Source organism: Marmota flaviventris, chromosome 6 (assembly GCF_047511675.1).
Source record: "Marmota flaviventris isolate mMarFla1 chromosome 6, mMarFla1.hap1, whole genome shotgun sequence".
Classification (NCBI taxonomy): Eukaryota; Metazoa; Chordata; class Mammalia; order Rodentia; family Sciuridae; genus Marmota; species Marmota flaviventris.
This window is the reverse complement of record NC_092503.1, coordinates 116,762,118-116,780,019: the sequence shown is the minus strand read 5'-3', so window position 1 is coordinate 116,780,019 and position 17,902 is coordinate 116,762,118. Positions and strand designations below refer to the sequence as shown.

The 17,902-nt window shown below is 57.8% G+C and overlaps 1 protein-coding gene across 5 annotated transcripts in view; it reads left to right on the top strand.

Moving 5' to 3' along the window:
- Rab44 (RAB44, member RAS oncogene family) overlaps window positions 1–17,024 on the top strand; it is a 30,764-nt gene extending 13,740 nt beyond the window's left edge. For 2 of the 5 annotated variants that reach the window (XM_027943584.2, XM_027943583.2), the window contains 12 exons: window positions 923–1,034; window positions 1,964–2,135; window positions 3,033–3,179; window positions 4,108–4,198; window positions 4,450–4,545; window positions 5,981–6,168; window positions 6,648–7,831; window positions 10,560–10,641; window positions 12,424–12,538; window positions 13,569–13,670; window positions 15,616–15,692; window positions 16,590–17,024. In XM_027943584.2, coding sequence (XP_027799385.2) covers window positions 923–1,034; window positions 1,964–2,135; window positions 3,033–3,179; window positions 4,108–4,198; window positions 4,450–4,545; window positions 5,981–6,168; window positions 6,648–7,831; window positions 10,560–10,641; window positions 12,424–12,538; window positions 13,569–13,670; window positions 15,616–15,692; window positions 16,590–16,680 — 2,457 coding nt within the window. In that variant the 3' untranslated portion in view covers window positions 16,681–17,024. Of the gene's footprint in view, window positions 1–922; window positions 1,035–1,963; window positions 2,136–3,032; window positions 3,180–4,107; window positions 4,199–4,449; window positions 4,546–5,980; window positions 6,169–6,647; window positions 7,832–10,559; window positions 10,642–12,410; window positions 12,539–13,568; window positions 13,671–15,615; window positions 15,693–16,589 lie in introns of those variants that run through there. The other 3 variants (XM_027943585.2, XR_011707747.1, XR_011707746.1) reach the window with 3 other exon arrangements.
- The last annotated feature ends 878 nt before the right edge of the window (window positions 17,025–17,902 follow it).

Genomic DNA, 17,902 nt, shown 5'->3' with positions numbered 1-17,902 from the left:
AAATCTCATGACTTATAGGCAAACATAAAAACATGCACATCAGAGACGGACACAGTGGAGCACATCTGTAATCCCAGCAGTTTAGGAGGCTGAGACAGGAGGATCATGAGTTCAAAGCCAGCCTCAGCCACTTAGTGAGGCCCTAGCAACTCAGTGAGCCCCTGTCTCTAAATAAAATATAAAAAGGGCTGTGGATGTGGCTCAGAGGTTAAGCACCCCTGGGTTCAATCTCTGGTACCAAAAACAAAAACAAAAAAAAAAAACAAAGAACTTCATATCAGAGACTTAACTCATTAATTAAGGTCAGGAATGATTCAAAGCACATTAAAATAGTTATGCAATTAAACAGAAGCATTAGAACCAGATTGCTGAGTTGGATTTTTAAAAGCTGGTTAATGTTCAACAGGCCATAAATCTTGGAGTTTTCTGTTCCATCAGATAAAAATTATTTATGTGTCCCCTGGATAAAATCTACATGATGACCTGTGACTTCATGTAGTCAGTCCCATGACTTGAACTAAGTCCACCTTCTAGTCTGGCAGAAGTGTGGGTGGCCCTCGATCCTCTGTGACACTGTGAGGATATGCTATCTACCTTTGTGACTTGTTTTCCAGTTTCAGATAATTTTTAGACATTGAGGAACACGTCTGGGGAGGATTAGTGGCTGTCCTTTATCGAGGTCCTGAAGGGCTGGGACTCAAAACAGATGAGACTGGATTTTGGAGGGAGAGAGGGAAAAGGCTTGGGGCCTGCTGCAGCTGCCCGGGGTGATGCTGGGAGTCCTGGGCAGCCCTGGGTCGGGGGTTGGGAGAACTCTGAAACAGGGATGGGGAGGGGGCTGGAGACAGCACCCCCTGTTTTGTGAGGGGGACCCGCAGCCCCTCGCTGTGGGAACAGCCGCCCACTCATGCCTTCCCTCCAGGACGCCAAGTTCAGTTTCCTGGCCAGCCAGGAGGAGCCACAGATGATCTTCGACTGGGTGGACGTGGAGCAGAGGGGCCGCCTCTCCCTGGAAGAATTCAGCTCTGGACTCAGTACGTCTGACCTGGGAGGGCCCCGGGGGACTTCCCCAGAGGTGTGCCAACCACATGTCCGGTGGCTGGTCCACCCCATCACAGTGCCCCCCTCCCATGCCCAGCAGTTCAGGGTACTCCGCTGCACACGCCCAGAAGGCCTCTCCTCAGGGATCCGTTAAAACCTCCCATCTGCACTTAGGCCACAGGCAGGTGTCCACCTGAGGGAGGTGACAGTGCCTGCTTTGGTGAAGGGAATTCTAGGCCCCAGGTCATTTAGAGGGTGGGGCCCCCTGACTGGGCAGGGTCCCTAAGCACCTGCCTCTCAAGATGAGCCTAACAGGACTCAGAGAGCTGAGGTCACGCTTCTACGAAGCAGAAAACTTCTGGCCCAGGGAATGGAGGGGGCGATGTCCTCCTCCGAGTCCCTCGGCCTTCAGTGTCCTTACAGCCCTCCAGAGCTCCAGGACCAGGGGGTGACTCAGAGCTTGGAGGAGAGCAGAGAGGAAGGCTAGGGGTTTGCATTCCTGGCTGAGGCCGGCCCGGGAGGTGGCTGCTCAAGTTCTGGTGACTGGGAAGCTAAGAGCGGAAGAGAGTCCGGCAAGTTTGCTTTTCAACCTTGGCTAGAAGGTCAGCTCTGCCAGGGATGGGCTTTTGCCTAATTTAGACACCAGCACAGAGTAGGTGCTCAGTAAACATCCTTCGACGGAGCGCACAAACAATCTGTTGGCTTCCAGAGCTTCGGTGTGAATTCCAGCAGGTCTTTGGGTGTCTCTGAGTGTCAGGTGACCTGTAAGATGGCCAGTGCCTACGTTCAGTGGACTGCCGAGGTTGCAAGAGGAACACAGAATGTATAAATGTGACCGGCACAGGAACAGTCCTCCCTCAAGGGCTGGAGAGGGGCGGGGTGGGGGCCAGGGCCCACCCACCTGCTCCCCTTTGTTCCACAGGAACCCTCTTTGGCTCCAGCCTGAGCACCCAGAGGCTCCGCAGAAGGCGGCCGCTGCCCGCTCGGGTGTCCGTGGCCACCAGCTTCCCTGCGCTGGAGGAGGCGGACGCTGAGGAGAGGGAGGCATTCCTTGCCCTCATGGGGCAGCTGGGGACCAGCCACGCCCTTCCTGAGTAAGGCCACTGGTGGGGGTGAGGGCGGTCCTGGACACAGAGCCAAAGACGCAAGCTGGGTGCAGATCCAGCCTGGTCACTTGCCGACTTGTGACCACGGGGTGGCTGACCTCTGACCTCTGTCCCCTGGTTGTCCAATGGGGAAGCTGCTGTGGGGTTGAAGCCTGTGCAGAGGATGCCCGGGGTCACCTTCCCCGCCCAGAGGTTGGGGTGTCAGCCTCCCGTGAGTGCTGGGAGCGCATCTCTCCTGCTCAGAGAGAAAATGCCCCCTCCACACCCTCCAGGTGCCTTGGGGACCCTCAGAGCCCCCCACTCCCTCAGGTTCGCTCACCCCATCCACGGGGCTCTGTGAGGACAAGATCCCTCACATCTGGCACTTGGAGGGTGGGACCTCGGGTGTAGGCCGGCAGGGCAGATAGAACGGGAGCCGTTTACCCACTTGGCAGCTTGGCCTGGGCTCCCGCCCTCTGGCGTCTGTCTTCACGACTTAATTAACAATCCTCGTGAAGCAGAATTTGCTGAGTGCCCGCCGTGTGCCAGGACCTGCGCTGTGCTCTCAGGGTGCGTCTCTCACTCCCCAGTGACCTTGCCAGGCGGTATTGCCCTCCCCATTTACAAGTGGGCCCAGAGAGGGTGTGATTTGCAGAAGATCACACAGCTCCAGAGTGGGAGAAGAGGGGAGGCCGATGGACGCCCTGGCTCACAGTCATGAGGACGGGGGAGAGGGCGCCTCCGGGACAGGTTCCTGGAGGAGGTGACGTTTGAGTTGTGCCTTGAAGGCTGTGGCTGGAGTTGCTGTCCAAGGCTCTGGGGGTGTTGTTGCCAGGAACACTGAGGAGCAGGGTCCCCTGCTGCCTGGCCCCTCCTCCCTGATCTCTGGTGGCCTCCCCTCCCCAGGCAGGCGGAGCTCTGGCAGCTGTGGGGGAAGCTGCGGCAGGAGGAGCCCCAGCTGGCGGGCAACCTCGAGGCCTTCCTGGCCAGGGTGAGCGGCCGCCTGCAGGAGGTCCGGGCCGACCGGGAGGCGCTGGAGCTGACTCTGAGGAAGTGAGTGACTGGGGACCTGCGCTCGTCCCCACGGGCTCCCTGTTGGATGGAGTCCAATCCCGCTCCTCCTAGGGCAGGCCTCGGGCTGCGCTGGGGCCAGGGCTTCAGGCAGCCTGGGAGGACAGTCCATCCTTCTGCAGGGGAGAGTGGCAGTGTGTCTGGTGCCGGGACTCCCCCAGCCCAGTCCAGGGACACTCCCAGCCCAGTCCAGGGACACCCCCAGCCCAGTCCAGGGTCACCCCCAGCCCAGCTGCAGGGTCACCCCCAGCCCAGTCCAGAGACACCCCCAACCCAGCTGCAGGGACACCCCCAGCCCAGCTGCAGGGTCACTCCCCAGCCCAGCTGCAGGGACACCCCCAGCCCAGCTGCAGGGACACCCCCAGCCCAGTCCAGAGACACCCCCAACCCAGCTGCAGGGACACCCCCAGCCCAGCTGCAGGGACACCCCCAGCCCAGCTGCAGGGTCACCCCCCCAGCCCAGCTGCAGGGACACCCCCAGCTCAGCTGCAGGGTCACCCCCAGCCCAATCCAGGGACACCCCCAACCCAGCTCCAGGAACACCCCAGCTCAGCTCCAGGGTGGCCACTCACCCAGACTGCAGAGTGTGTGGTGAGTCGAGCGCGAGGGCTGGCAAGGACACCCTGCCAGAGGGTCTGAGGAGGGGCAGGGGTTGTTGACCGAGGAAGGTGGGACCAACGATGGGGCCACAGGGACCATGTGACAGGGCCTGGGGGAGCCAGTATCTTGGTGACGGGGGAGTAACCCGTGTTAAAGTGCTCAGATGGCTGTTCCCAGGGTGACAAGGGACCGTGACTGCTGGAAGGGTGAGGCCAGTGGTAGGACAGGCTGGACCCTGGATCCGTCTGCCCCGGCAGCAGGGTCCCCCAGGTGCTGAGGGTCCCGGTGCCCGCCTCCTGCCCCCCTCCAGGCGTGACTCCGACCACCACCGCGAGGTGCGCCGGCTCTATGAGGAGATGGAGCAGCAGATCAGCAGGGAGAAGCGGCAGCTGCAGGCCGAGGTGGGCACCGCCTGGCCACCGCCTGGCCACCCTGCCCTGGCTGGGCACTGGGAGCGCAGAGCTGCTGTCTCCAGGGCCAGCTCCCTTCTCTGGGTCTCGGCCTCCTGTTGTGCAACCTGGGGATCCTGAGAACACTCCTGGGGCCTCCTGGCCTCCGAGTCTGGGGCCGGGTGGGGGCCACGCGTTGGGAAGGCCGCCCAGCCCGTTGGCTCGGGGAGTCTCAGGGCAGGGCTGAGCCGTCTTCTCCACAGAGCGACTCCCGGGGCCTGGCCCTCAGCTCCCAGATGCAGGAGGTCCTGGAGGCCAAGGAGCAAGAGGTGCAGAAGCTGGCCGAGGGCCAGAGGGAGGTGAGTGACAGGGACGTGCAGACGCCCCCCGACGAGGAGTCCCAGACTCTGACACCCATCTTGATGGGCCTGCCCTCCGGGCTCCCTGATCCTGACTGGACAGGTCAGCCTGGAGCCACCACCCCACTCTGAGCATTCACTGGGCCACCTGGGCTCCCCCACAAGCACAGCCCCTGGGAAAGAGTGTCCTGGGCCTGTTCTGAGGTAAGCAGCAAGTGGAGCTCTGAGCTCCATCACGAGGTCCAGGCTCAGACCCCTGAGCGTCCTCCAGTGAAGATCCATGCAAACCTGAGGAAATGGCTTCTCCTGGCCTCCGTCTCTCCACCTGTAAAATGGGTGGCTGTGTCCAGGGTGTCCCCTAGGAAGGCGCATTGGGTCAGATGAGGTAGTAGATGGGAAGGTGCTTTGAACTGGGAAAGCACTGGACAAACACAAGGTCTTGTTGTTGGAGAAGCCTGGTGACCAGGTGGAAGTTCATCTCCTCTGCATCGTCAGCTGAGTGACCTCTGCGGGTGCTTAACATCTCTGAGCCTCAAGGGGCCATTTTATCTTGCACCCTGCACCCCCACCCCCCGCCATTCTTCCCTCCACCCCACGGTTCCTTAATGGGCACCTATGATGTGCTAGACGCTGCTCTAGATTTTGAGGAACACGAGAGACAGACCCCTGCCTGTGGAGGTACCATGTAGTCAAGGGGACAGGGACAAAATGCACAGGTACAATATGATAGAACACGAGAGAGATGGGTGAGTGCTGAGGAGGAGTAAAGCAGGGAAGGGGGCTGGAAGGTTGGGGAATTTTAAATGAGTTAGAGGGGTGTCAAGGAAGGCCTCCCTCAGATGATGACATTGGAGTACAGACCGGAAGAATTGTGGGCTGAGCCTTGTGGTAACTGGGGGAAGAGCAGTCCAGGCAGAGGGAGTGGCAAGTGCAAAGGCCCTGAGGTAGGAATGTGCAAGGACTGAGAAGCAGACCTGTGAGCTGGGACAGACTGAGGGAGGGGACAGCACTAGGAAAGGCAGGCAGAGACATAACAGGGGGTGTTGGGGAGACTGCAGGGTCCTGGAAGCCGTTGTGAGAGTCCTACCTTCCACTCCCTATGGTCACGCAATTCTTCATCTGAGCCCCATGATTTGCCATTGGGTCAAGAGCCCTCGAAGCCCAGATGGAGCAGCCATGGGGCTCTCGAGCCCAGGCAGGTGTGCCTGTTTGACACGGGCCTTCCCCTCCTCCATGCCCTGTATGTCACATGTCCCTGTGTGGATGACAAGGGAGACGGTGAGGCCATTGAGAGGCGCCCCCACCCCACATCCTGTGTTTTCAGCTGGTCTCCTGGAGCTTGGGCCATGGGGTGGCAGGGGGTTGTCCCCATGGCCTGGGGAGACTTCTGGCTGCCCTGGAGGGCCACTGTGCCTCTGCCCCTCCCCCTGTGCAGCTGGAGGCCCGGCTCCATCACCTCAGTGACACGCAGCAGGAGGCCGACTCAGAGAACCGGCAGCTTCAGGAGGCCAAGCAGGACCTGGCTGGGCAGCTGGAGGAGATGCGGGGTCAGTTGCAGGTCACCAGGAGACACCTGGATGCTGCCAGGGGCCGAGTGTCCTGGCAGATAGAGGAGGAACCCAGGCAAGTGGCTGTCCTGGGACAGGGGAGGGGGACAAGGGAGGGGGACTCTGTTCTCTAAGGCTGTGGTCAGCATGCAACACACCTCCCTCCCTGATGCTCACGCAACCCTGCCGAGCCGAGATGACCGTGCCCATTTCTCAGCTGAGCAAACTGAGGCACAGGAAAGTGAAAGACTTGTGCCCAAGATCACACAATGGGATTAAGACACGTGTGTGCAGGGCACATGTGCATGCACACACACACACACACACGCACATGCACACGGCCTAGCGTGCTGCTGGAGGAGGTCCGGCTTCTTGTGGGCCTTGGGATGAGGGCTTGGTGAGTGGGAGGGACATGGCCAGGTAGGGAGGTGCCTGAGCCAGCACTGGAGGGGACAGTCATGGGACATGCACTGGATGGGTTGGTAGGCAGGTGGGAGTGGGGTGACCGTCCGCACCTGACCTTCCCCTGACTTCACTGCCCCACGTCCTTTCCAGTGTCCCCCGTTCACCTGAGAAGGCCCCAAGCCCTCCAGCGATCTCCCCGGAGGAGCTGCCCCTGCCTGGGCTGTTTGGGGACAGCGATGACTGGGGCCAGCTCCTGAACTTCAGCAGCCCTCCCCCCAAAGCCCTGCAGCTCTCCTGGAGCCCACCCCCAACCCCAAGAGACGCCGCAGGCCCCCAGACACCCCGCGTGGTCAGGCAGATCTCCCTCTCCAAGTCACACGCTTTGCCATTTGGTCAGGAGCCATCCTCTGGAATTGACCCAGAGGAGCAGGACCTTGGTCCAGAGCGTCCTGTGAAGCCCCGAGGCCTGGAACCCGACACTGAGCCAGGACCCAGCCCCAAGGCCCCCCTCCCCTGGAGTCCGGGAGCCCCAGCTGGGGGGTCAGGGAGCCTGGTGGCAGCTGCCCTCCGGGTGCTCATTCCTTTGGAGGCCGAGTCTGCCCCCCAGGGGGCTGTGGCCCTCCCAGAGGGGCCAACGGAACCCTCCTGGGGCCTGCGGTCAGTGGGTCAGTCTCCCACAGAGGGGCTGGGGCAGGGCCACCCCGGGGGGCTAAGAGAGGCTCCTGGCCAGGCCCTCAGGCCAGACGGGCTACCTGCCTCCCCTCTCCGGAGGCTGGAAGAGGAGCCCAAGGCTGAGGCAGGAAAACCAGCGGACCGCAGCCGGCAGGACCCTGGTTCCGCGCAGGCAGCTGAGGCTCCTGGCCTGGAAACTGGGCATCCCGAGTCCCCCCAGCAGGAGCCTCCGCGTGCCCCTCTCCCCGCTGACCTACCCCAGACTCCTGTGGCAGCCCCTGCTCCTGGACAGCTGTCCCCTCCAGGGGACCCTCCGCCCAGGGCTGCTGCAGGGTCCCTAGAGTCCCCTCGACCAGGCCCCGAGCTGGCTGAGAGAGAAGCGCAACCCAGGTCCCCAGCCACAGCTGCTCTGGCGGAAAGAGAAGCAGGCCCCTCTCGGGCCGGGGAGCCAAGGGCCGGGAGCAGGCCTGAGGACCTGGGATCCGACTCCGGGGAGGCTGGGCTGACCCCATCCCCGGGGGACTCCCCGGCCGGAGGGCCTCCAGCTGACCCCGAGTACCTCTTCCACGTCATCTTCCTGGGCGACTCCAACGTGGGCAAGACCTCCTTCCTGTACCTTCTGCACCAGAACGCCTTCGCCACGGGGCTGGCAGCGACCGTGGGTAAGGGCCCCGCCGGGGAGGGCAGACCCGGGGTCAGGGACGGGGAGCTGGAGCAGGCCCAGAGCCAGCCCCCGGCGAGGAGGCAGCAGGTTGTGCCCTGGCCACGGGCCCGGCGTTCGACCTTGTTCTATGTGGGCATGATCTTAGTATTTCACTAATCGTCCCTAATTACAGGTAATTTGCTTTTTCTGCATTGATCTGATTAGCTTATAATGTGCCCATCAACAAAGCACCCTGCAATTTAGGTGCAGCGCTGGGGGGGGTGAGCACAAGCCCAGCTCCACCCACGTGGCCATGGGCAGCCGCTGCAGGGCCAGCTGGACCCATCACAGCCAGCCCCAGGCCAGCCTGCCTGTTCCAGCAGGAGGTCCCCCGGGGCAAGCTGAGGCTCCCGCATAGAATCCACTTGTAGATGTGGCCGAGAAGGCACACAGGTGTCTGCCTTCAAATCCTGGCTCTGCCACTTACCAGGGAAGTGAACTTGGGCCCATTAATCAACCCCCCGTGCCTGCTTTCTGCCACTCTAACAAACATCTGCGATAATCGACTTGTAATCTCACGGCTTGGAGGTGTCCATCCATGGTCGGGTAGCCCCATTTGCCTTTGGGTCTGTGATGAGGTGCATCGAGGTAGGAAGTCTGTTCTGGAGCTAGACCGCTGATCTCGTGGTGGGAAAACAAAAGAAAGGAAAAGAGCCAGGGGAGGTGGTGCACACCTGTAATCCCAGCTGCTCGGGAGGCTGAGGCAGGAGGATCACAAGTTCAAAGCCAGCCTCAGCAACAGCGAGGTGCTAAGCCACTCAGCGAGACCCTGTCTCCAAATAAAATACAAAATAGGGCTGGGGACGGGGCTCAGTGGTCAGTGGGCTCAGTGCCCCCGAGTTCAATCCCTGGTGTCAAAAAAAGGAAAAGGAGGGGCTGGGGTCCCCCTCTCCCCTTCAAGGCATGATCGCAGTGACCAGAAGACCTCCCCGAGGTTTCCACCACTTCCCAAGCGTGCCAGGCTGGGAACCAAGCCTCCAAGACATGCCTGTGGGGACCCATTCCAGATCTAAGCCATAATTCCTTCAGAGCCCACAGATCCTCATCTGCATGACAGAGACAGACACCACTGCCTGTGGTGGTTGAAGGATTAGTAAATTAACAGCTCCAAGAACAATGCCTGGCACATACTAAGTGCTCAGGAAAATGTTAGCCATTGTTATTATTATAAGTAAATGTTTGATAAAGTCTAATTCTGCAAATGAGGTGTCCCAAAGCACTTTCTGGAACCAAAGTCTCCCCATCCTAAGACTCTGGATAGCTGGCCATGGAGCGTGGCATAGAGTGACAGAAAAGAGAGCTTGTGGGAATGAACGGGAGGCCTGCTGGGGGACAAAGATGGGAGCCCTACACGCCCTCATGTCAGGCCAGGGCGAGCACAAGGGAAGACAATGTCATGTCGGGCTGGCGGCTTACAGACCGCCCTTTCACAAAAGGGGCCCAGGACACGCTCTCGAGCCTTTCTCCGCCCAAGATCCTCACGTGGGGAGCTGGTGGGATGCAATGTCCTCGGGAGGGAGGGGGGACCTGTGGCAGGCTCGCCTGATGTGAAGTGGGGTCCCAGGGACTAGAAGGCCACCATCATGAATCCCCTAAACTACTAATTACTGGCCACCTACAGCGCACCCGGCGTCTCCATGGGCGTCTTGTTCCTTTCAACAACTGCCCTCCTCAGGCCTGGACCTCCCGTCATTATGGGAGAGGAAGTGTCCACTAAATCAGTGGAGCTAGAGCAGGCTGCAGCTGGTCGCGGGGCACCTCTCTGTGACTGCAGCATCGCAGGAGGCTGAGGCAGGAGGATTGCAAGTTCAAGGCCAGTTTAGAGAGACCCCGCCTCAAAATTTTAAAAAGGCTGGGGCTGTAGCTCAGTGGTAAGGCACCCCGGGTTCAATCCCGGGTACCAAAATAATAAGAAGAAGAACAACTCCTCGGGGTTGACGGAGAGGGAAAAAAGACAGACGTGACCGCGGGCAGCTGCCCCTCCCAGCGCCAGGTGGAGAGTGGGGGAGAGGGAGGGGCTGCAGGTGCCTGCGGATCTCATGGGAGAGACCTGCAGCAGGGTGGCTGCCCCTCAGGTCTGAGCCGGGCGTGGCCAGCGTTAGGAGATCCCCGCCTGGGAGCAGGCCGGGGCCTCCGTGCCCCACAGGAAGGTGGGCAGGACAGGGACAGGGCTGCCCCGCCCCCGGGCTGCCTCTCCCCTACCCACCGGGTTTCCTTGAGGTGCAGGGCTTGGCAGGAAGGGGCACCCGACGACTCTAACCCTCCCTGGGATGTTCCGTCTCCCCCCACCCCGCCCTCTCATGGAGAGACTGGAACTGTGACTAGGGGGAGCGGAGACCAGAAAGGACCATGAGAACAACTCGCCACCAGGCTGCGCCTTCCATGTAGCCTCGTACTTTCCCCAAACCCCTGCCGCGAGGATGAGAGCGAGGCTCAGAGGAAGGCAGTGACCGGCCCGAGGTCACACAGCCGGCACAGAGATGGCCCCATCCATCATCCCCAAGGCCAGGGCTCCGTCCTCTGCCCCCCAGGTGCCTGTCTACGGTGGCCTGTGAGGCTCGGGGACTTGAGAGCGCAGTGGAAACCCGGCAGCCAGGCTGGGGGCAGGCATGGGTGTCTCTTGGGGCAGGTCTGGGCTAGAGTCCAGGCGGTCCCTGAGGTAGGCCTCGCCCTGCTCTATTTCCTAGGAGTGGATTTTCGGATCAAAACCCTGATGGTGGACAACAAGTGCTTTGCGCTGCAGCTCTGGGACACGGCTGGCCAGGAGAGGTAGCGGCTCTGTCTGTGTCGGTTGTCAGGGACCTGGGTGTTCGGAGGGGGTGGAGGGCAGCCCCGTCGACCTGGGCCAGAGAGGCCGCCCAGGAGGGATTCGGGATGTCAGGGAAGGAGCGTGGGTCAGGCCCAAGCCAGGGAGGAGGGGCCAACCCAGAGGCCCCTGGGCCTGCAGGACATGGGTTAGGGCTGTCCCAACGCCACCCTCAGGAGACAGCCACCTGATCACCTGTCCTTCTGGATACCTGGCCTCCCACTTTACACCGAGGCAATAGGATCATCACCTAAAAGGCGCGTGTGGTTTGGCTCTGCAGTTCCCCCTCTAGAAACCCATGCTATAAATTATAAATTTATATACACATCATCTACATGACTGTAACAAAGGGACTGTTTATAGCCACGTCATTTATGTCACAAAACCTTGGACACAGCCAGGCATGGTGGCACACACCTGTAATCCCAGCAGCTCAGGAGGCTGAGGCAGGAGGATTGAGAGTTCAAGGCCAGCCTCCGCATCTTAGTGAGACCCTCAGCAATTTAGAAGGCCCTGACTCAAAATAAAAAATGAAAAGAGCTGGGGATGTGGCTCAGTGGTGAAGCACCCGTGGGTTCAATTCTTGGTACCCAAGACAAACAAACAAACAATAACCAAAAACTCACCTTGGAAACCTAAATGTCCATCAACAGTGGACTGGTTAAGTGAATTAGGGTCAGTCCATGCCCTAGAACACTACACAACTCCAAAAAAGACGGAGGACTGTATGTAGAGACAGGGAAATATCTCAGACATCTTGTCTTGTTAACTGGAAAAAACAAACGCAGGACACTAAACATTAATGAGTATGATGAGGGTTTTATGTTAGTTTTTTTTTTTTTTTTCATCCTGGGGCTCAAACCCAAGGCCTTAGATGCACCAGGATACACTGTGTTTGTGTAAAATGGGAAAAGGTGTGTGTCTGTGTGTGTCTGTGTGCACGTCTGTGTGCATGCGTGTGTGTGTGTGTGCACATAAACTACCCCTGGAAAGCTGGGCATGATGGTACAGGCCTGTAATCCCAACCACTCAAGAGGCTGAGGGAAGAGGGTGGCAAGTTCGAGGCCAGCCTGGGCAAGTCAGTGAGACTCTGTCTCAAAATAAAAACTAAGCTGGGCGCGGTGGTGTATGCGTGTAATCCCAGCGGCTCCAGAGGTTGAGGCAGGAGGATCCAAGTTCAAAGCCAGCCTCAGCAATGGCGAGGTGCCAAGCAACTCAGAGAGACCCTGTCTCTAAATTAAAAAAAAAAAGTGCTGGGGACCTGGGAAGGAGCGTGGGTCAGGTGCCCCTGAGTTCAATCCCTGGTGCCCCCCAAAATAAATAAATAAATAGGAAATTAAAAATGAAAATAAAAAATAAAAGGGCTGGGATGTAGCTCAGTGTAGAGCACCCCAGGTGCCAGCACCACAACACACACACACACACACACACACACACACACACACACACACACCCTCTGGAAAAATCTTAAGACCCTGGTATCCTGCTTGCCCTGGGGAGGGGCTGGGTGGGGGGGCGCTGGTGGCTGCAGGGTGGGCTGGGGAGGGAGGGTTCCTGGAGGTGCCCTTGTATCCTTTGAAACGTGAACCACTGGCACTGCAGCCTGGTGTGTGGGAGGGAAGCAGACGCACTCTCTCTTTGGGCTGAACAGGTCAGGGGCCCGCTTTGCAGAGGGCGTGGCGAGGCCTGAAGGCCAGGGCCTGGGAGCCATAGCTAACGTGGTCTCACGCAGGCTCTCCGGGCAGGTACCACAGCTTGACGCGACAGCTGCTCCGCAAGGCTGACGGGGTGGTGCTCATGTATGATGTCACCTCCCAGGAGAGCTTTGCCCACGTGCGCTACTGGATGGACTGTCTACAGGTGAGCACACAGCTGGCAGAGCTGGTTCCGCATTTTAGAATCTTTAGGAAGCTTGCATCCTGTCCTCTTCTCCTTTTCTCCCAGGGTTACAAATGACACCACAGTCCTGTGAGTGACACCACTCACTGACGGTATGTGACTGGATGAGCAGGGAGTGCAGTAGTACAAAGAAACCACAACCACATAGTACAGCCTCCAAACCAAACTGCTTCCTTTATCCTATGAGCATTTCTTCTCTGTACACAGCAGCTCTGTTTGTGATGTCTTCTTCCTAACACCTGAGGATGATGTGAAAATTCCTCTGTTCACACGTCTCTAGTTTTTTTTCTCCAAAATACTTGATACACATATCCTGGAACTCTGCAATGTGTATGAGCTAATGTGTGACCCACATGCAGGGAGACATGCTGCTTCTCTTCCAAAGTTTCTAGTTAGTGAGGAGAAGCAGGATAAGGTAAAGCATGAGGAGGGGACCTGGACTCTGGGCCTGACAGGACTTAGCTTTGAATCCCAACTACCCCACCCCAACTCTGTGACTTTGGACCATCAATTTAACCTCTCTGAACTTCCATTTCCTGGCTTTTCTCATCAGGGAGCTCTGAAGACTAATAAAGTAGAATCGCTTTCAGCACAGCACCTGGTGTATACAGCAAGCACTCAGTTATCAGAAGTTATTCTTGTTATTATTATTAATGAACTAGTTAGGGAATGTGCCAGGGCAGCCTGTGTGACCAAGCACAGGCAGGAAGAAAGGGGCATTGGGTAGGAGCAATCTGGGAGTGCTTCCTGGAGGAGGTGCCCTTGAGTTTGGCCTTAGAAAGCAGGTGAGATGTTTGTAGGCAGAGAGGAGGAGCAGACCCTCTGCGGATGGGGGGAGGGTGCACGTGGGAAGGAGGTAGGTGTGATGTGGACAGGGAGACACCTGGGAGGGCACCCCATCAGCCTCTGGGAGCTTCGAGCTGGGCATGGCCATTGCATGTCTGGGGGCCTGGCCTGCCCTGAGGGGGCTGAGGAGCTCGTTCTCTGACAGGATGAAGGGTCGGGCCAAGCAGTCGTTCTTCTCCTGGGAAACAAGATGGACTGTGAGGAGGAGCGCCAAGTGCCCACTGAAGCTGGGCGGCAGCTGGCCCAGGTGAGCACCCAGGCAGCGACCTGTCTCTCCACCTGGACTGAGTGGACGCCTCCCCAGCACTTAATGAACAGGGGTCAACTGGCCTGTGCCCTTTCCTGCCTTGGCCCCGGGGTCGGAGTGGACCACCTCCACCTCCCACCCACCCTGGGCCACTGCAGGCCCAACTCCCAGGCTGTGAAGGGCGTGATGTTGAACCTGACCGTGGAATTAGCAAGTCCCCACACAATAACCCTACAACATAAAAAATTAAAGGGAAAAAAACCTTCAGAGTCAAAAGGCTTTAAAAGCTTCCCTTAAAATTCCCAATCAAATCTTAAATTTATCTCTGCTCTCTAATTAGCATACACCCTTCTAATTTATTTTATTTTAAGACAGAAATCCTTCCTCAGGAAGACTACATCAAAAGCCGCCCACTGGCAGACAGTGGATACATTTATTTACAAATGGGATTTAATCACATTCTAGAAAAACCAGAGAGTAGTAAGAAAAGAGGAGGAAAAATCACGGCTGGCCCCACCCGACACAACCCTCTCGGCATTTCCTTCCCATTTCTTCTCTCATTTCTCATAATCTGGGGTCACTGTGGTGGCTCCTGAGTGGCAGGAGATTTCCCTCTTAGACGCAGCGGAGCATCCTCTGGTGCAATACCTTCTCCTGTGGGTGGTGCCCTTGATTCTAAGGGAAGAGTCAGAAATACTAAGGGAACACAGGATGATCACCCGAGGATAACGTCCGCGTTTATCTGAGGATGTTCACTGCAGTGTTGTTTATAAGAACAAACCTTTGACAGTGGTTGGAGGTTAAATTGTGGAGAGTCATATGAGAGGCTGGTGTCTGTCTTTAAGAATTCTGCCCTATTTAAGGGTGCGGGGCAAGCTGGCAATATAATGTGAAGTTGGAAAAGCAAGACGCAAGCGGGCTGGGGTCAGAGCTCAGTTGGTAGAGTGCTCGCCTCGCAGGCCCAGGGGGGGCCCTGGGTTCAGTTCCCAGCACCACCAAAAAACAACAACAACAACAACAACAAAACAGATGTGAAATCTAGATGAAAGTTGTGGCCGGGGTTGTGGCTGGTGGTAGAGCACTTGCCTAGCCTGTGTGAGGCACTGGGTTTGATTCTCAGCACCACATATAAATAAATAAATAAAATACAGGTCCATCAACAACAAAAAAAGGAAAAAGAAAAGTTGAATCATTTGAAATGGCTGGTATGGGATGGTTTGGGGCCTACAGAAGCAGCCATTCATAAAGTTTAACCAGATAGAGTGACAGAGAGCCCATACCCCACCCTTAAAAGGGATAAAGGGATCTACAAATTGGAATGGAAATGTATATCCAAATGCTAACGTTGAATTATATTTTGAGTTTATAGTTTTTAATACTGTATTTTTCAATATTCCATATATATATATATATCTATTTATATTTGTACCAGGGATTGAACCCAGGGGCACTCGACCACTGAGCCACATCCGCAGCCCTTTTGTATTTTATTTAGAGACAGGGTCTCACTGAGCTGCTTAGGGCCTTGCTGTTGCTGAGGCTGCCTTTGAACTCGAGATCCTCCTGCCTCAGCCTCCCCAGCCACTGGGATTACGAGTGTGCACCACCTTGCCTGGCTCCAAAGATATATTTTTGAAATGAAAAACATAACTGATCGTTAAAAGTGTCCGCAGAGGGTTGGGCTGTAGCTCAGGGTAGAGCACTTGCCTCCTTTGGGACTCAGTCTTCCTGCTGTCACTCGCACTCTGCGGGATGTCTCTGGGTGGAGAAGGGTGGAGGGCAGGGCCCTGCTGGGGATGTGGGCCATGCTGAGATGTGGGGGCTGCATCTCCCACAGAGATGGGTTTGGGGAGCCCGGGCCGGACCCTGGTTGGCCTATAGTTGGTGGCAAGAGCTGTCCCTGGCCCTTCTGCCGGTTTCCCCAAGTCCCTCTGTCTGCCTGCAGGACCTGGGGGTCTCCTTCGGGGAGTGCAGCGCTGCCCTGGGTCACAACATCCTGGAGCCCATGGTGAACCTGGCCCGGTGAGTGCCGTCCCCCACCCTCCCGCCCCCACCCAGAATCCTCCAAGGCAGCTGCAGTCCGGCCCTGGCTCCTGTGGGGCAGGGAAGGCCCCAACTGAGGAGGTGGCCCCAGAGTGGGTAGGACAGGGTGCAGGACACGGGGCTCCTGACTGCAGCCTGTCCTCCTCCGGCCTCTGTTTCCTTGATTTCTGGAGGAGAGCTCGTCCCCCTCCTGCTCCCACCTCCTGTGGATTAGGAGTGAAATCCAAATGCTTGCAGCAGCCGTCCTCTCTCCAGTGCCCCCTGCCCTGAACCCCCTCACACTCACCAGCTCCAGCCACTCAGGAACCTCCCTTGCCCCTCTGTGTCCCTCATCGGCCCTGGACACGCCATCACTGTGCCCACTCTGTGTCTCTGGCCTGCTCTGTTCAACCCCCCTGGCACATCCGGGGCATTCGGTGGAGTCCCAGGGTGTTAGACGGGCGGAGTGCCACCTGGCCCGCGGCGGCTGTGCCCACCGGCGTCTTGGCCCTCTCTCTGCCCAGGGCCCCCTTTCTGCTCACAGGCTGGAGCTCAGGTCCCAGCTCAGATCTGCCCCCACCCCGCTCCATCCCCGGCTGTGGTCATCCTCTCCCTGTGTGTCCTTTACTACGCAGGGCAGGTCACGTCAGCTTCTTTGTCCCAGTCAGTGTCCCTTCATGGTGCCCAGTGCTCAGTGCGCCTGAAGGATGCAGAAGAGACACAGAGGGGCACAGAGGGACACAGAGGGCAAAGCCTCCCTGGCCCCATTTTTCCGGTGCCAGGAGCATTGCAGGGAGGGGAGGGAGCCCAGATGCAGCCTCTCAGCCCTGGCCACCCCCAGGGCCCCTCCACACTGAAGGTGCAAGGGGACACTAACACCTGGATATTGTCATGCAGGTCACTCAAGGTGCAGGAGGACCGCCTGAAGGGCTCGCTGGTGGAGGTGGCCTCTGAGAGGCCTCCCAAGAGAGCTGGCTGCTGTTTCTGACCACCTGTCCCGTCCCACCCTGCTGGGCTTCCTGTCCCTCAGCTCCTGTCCTGACTTCCTGGACACAGGCAGAAGCCCAGGACCAGCTTGAGAGTTGAGGAAAAGCCTCCTCAAATCAGGACTCAGACGGCCCCACCTCAGCCCTGCACACTCCAGGGGACTTTGCTGAGTCAAATAAGGCGGTCGGGGATGGAGGTGGAAAGGAAAATTCTAGAAACCCAACCTAAGGAGGGGCTGGGGTTGTGGCTCAGCGGTAGAGCACTCGCCTAGCACGTGTGAGGCCCTGGGTCTGATCCTGAGCACCACATATAAATAGATAAATAAAATAAAGGTATTGAGTCCAACTACAACTAAAAAATAAATATTACAAAAAAAAAAAAAAGAAGAAAGAAAGAGAACCAACCTAAGGAAAAGACACTGAGATATCGGCACTACACCTCTGGGTGGTAGAATTACCGGGTGTGGGCGTTATGTTTTGCTTCTTGGACCTGTATTCTCAGATTTTCTGCGATGATAGGTGTTTCTGGTTCAATCAGGGGGATGGTGAATTGAAGACAAGAAACTTTCAAAGCAGTTGCTTGGTGCTGGTTCCCGATTCATAGAACCTGTTAGTTACAAAGTCCCTCTGTGTGGACAGGGCCGGCGGGACTGTGGCTCACACTGTTCCATTTGCCCACGTGGGCTTTCTTCCAAGTGGCATCTGGCTCCTGGGAGGAGGGCCTTCTGACGGCCCCTGGTGTGCCCCATGCCCTCCCTTTCCCCGTGATCCACCTCTGAAGGGTCACAACAGGGGATCCTCCTCCCTGCCCCAGTGCCTCGGTGACAACAGGCACGACGCTTAGTCCTGAGTGGCGGCTCCCTGGATGCGTGTGATTATGGGGCAGGACGCGGCTGATGCGCCTGGAGGGCAGCAGGGGCCAGAAGGGAAGTGTGTTTGGGGGTCTTAGCCTCGCAGGGCTGGACTGTCCCTTGCCATCTGTTTGTGGCCGAGGTCTGGTAACCACAGTGATGCTCACCACAAACTGAATGTCTGGTGGGTGCCGGGTGCTGAGTTTGGTACTAGGTGATCGCTGGGGACTCCCCGGCTGAATCACAGGAAAGCCCAGTCTTGTGGAGAGACCCCCGGGCAGCTGGAGGGCGAGCGTTAGGGAAAGTGAAGGGAGAGCGGGAGGCAGAGGACACAGCCTTGTCACCTGCTACTCACAGTCCCCCACGCCTGGCC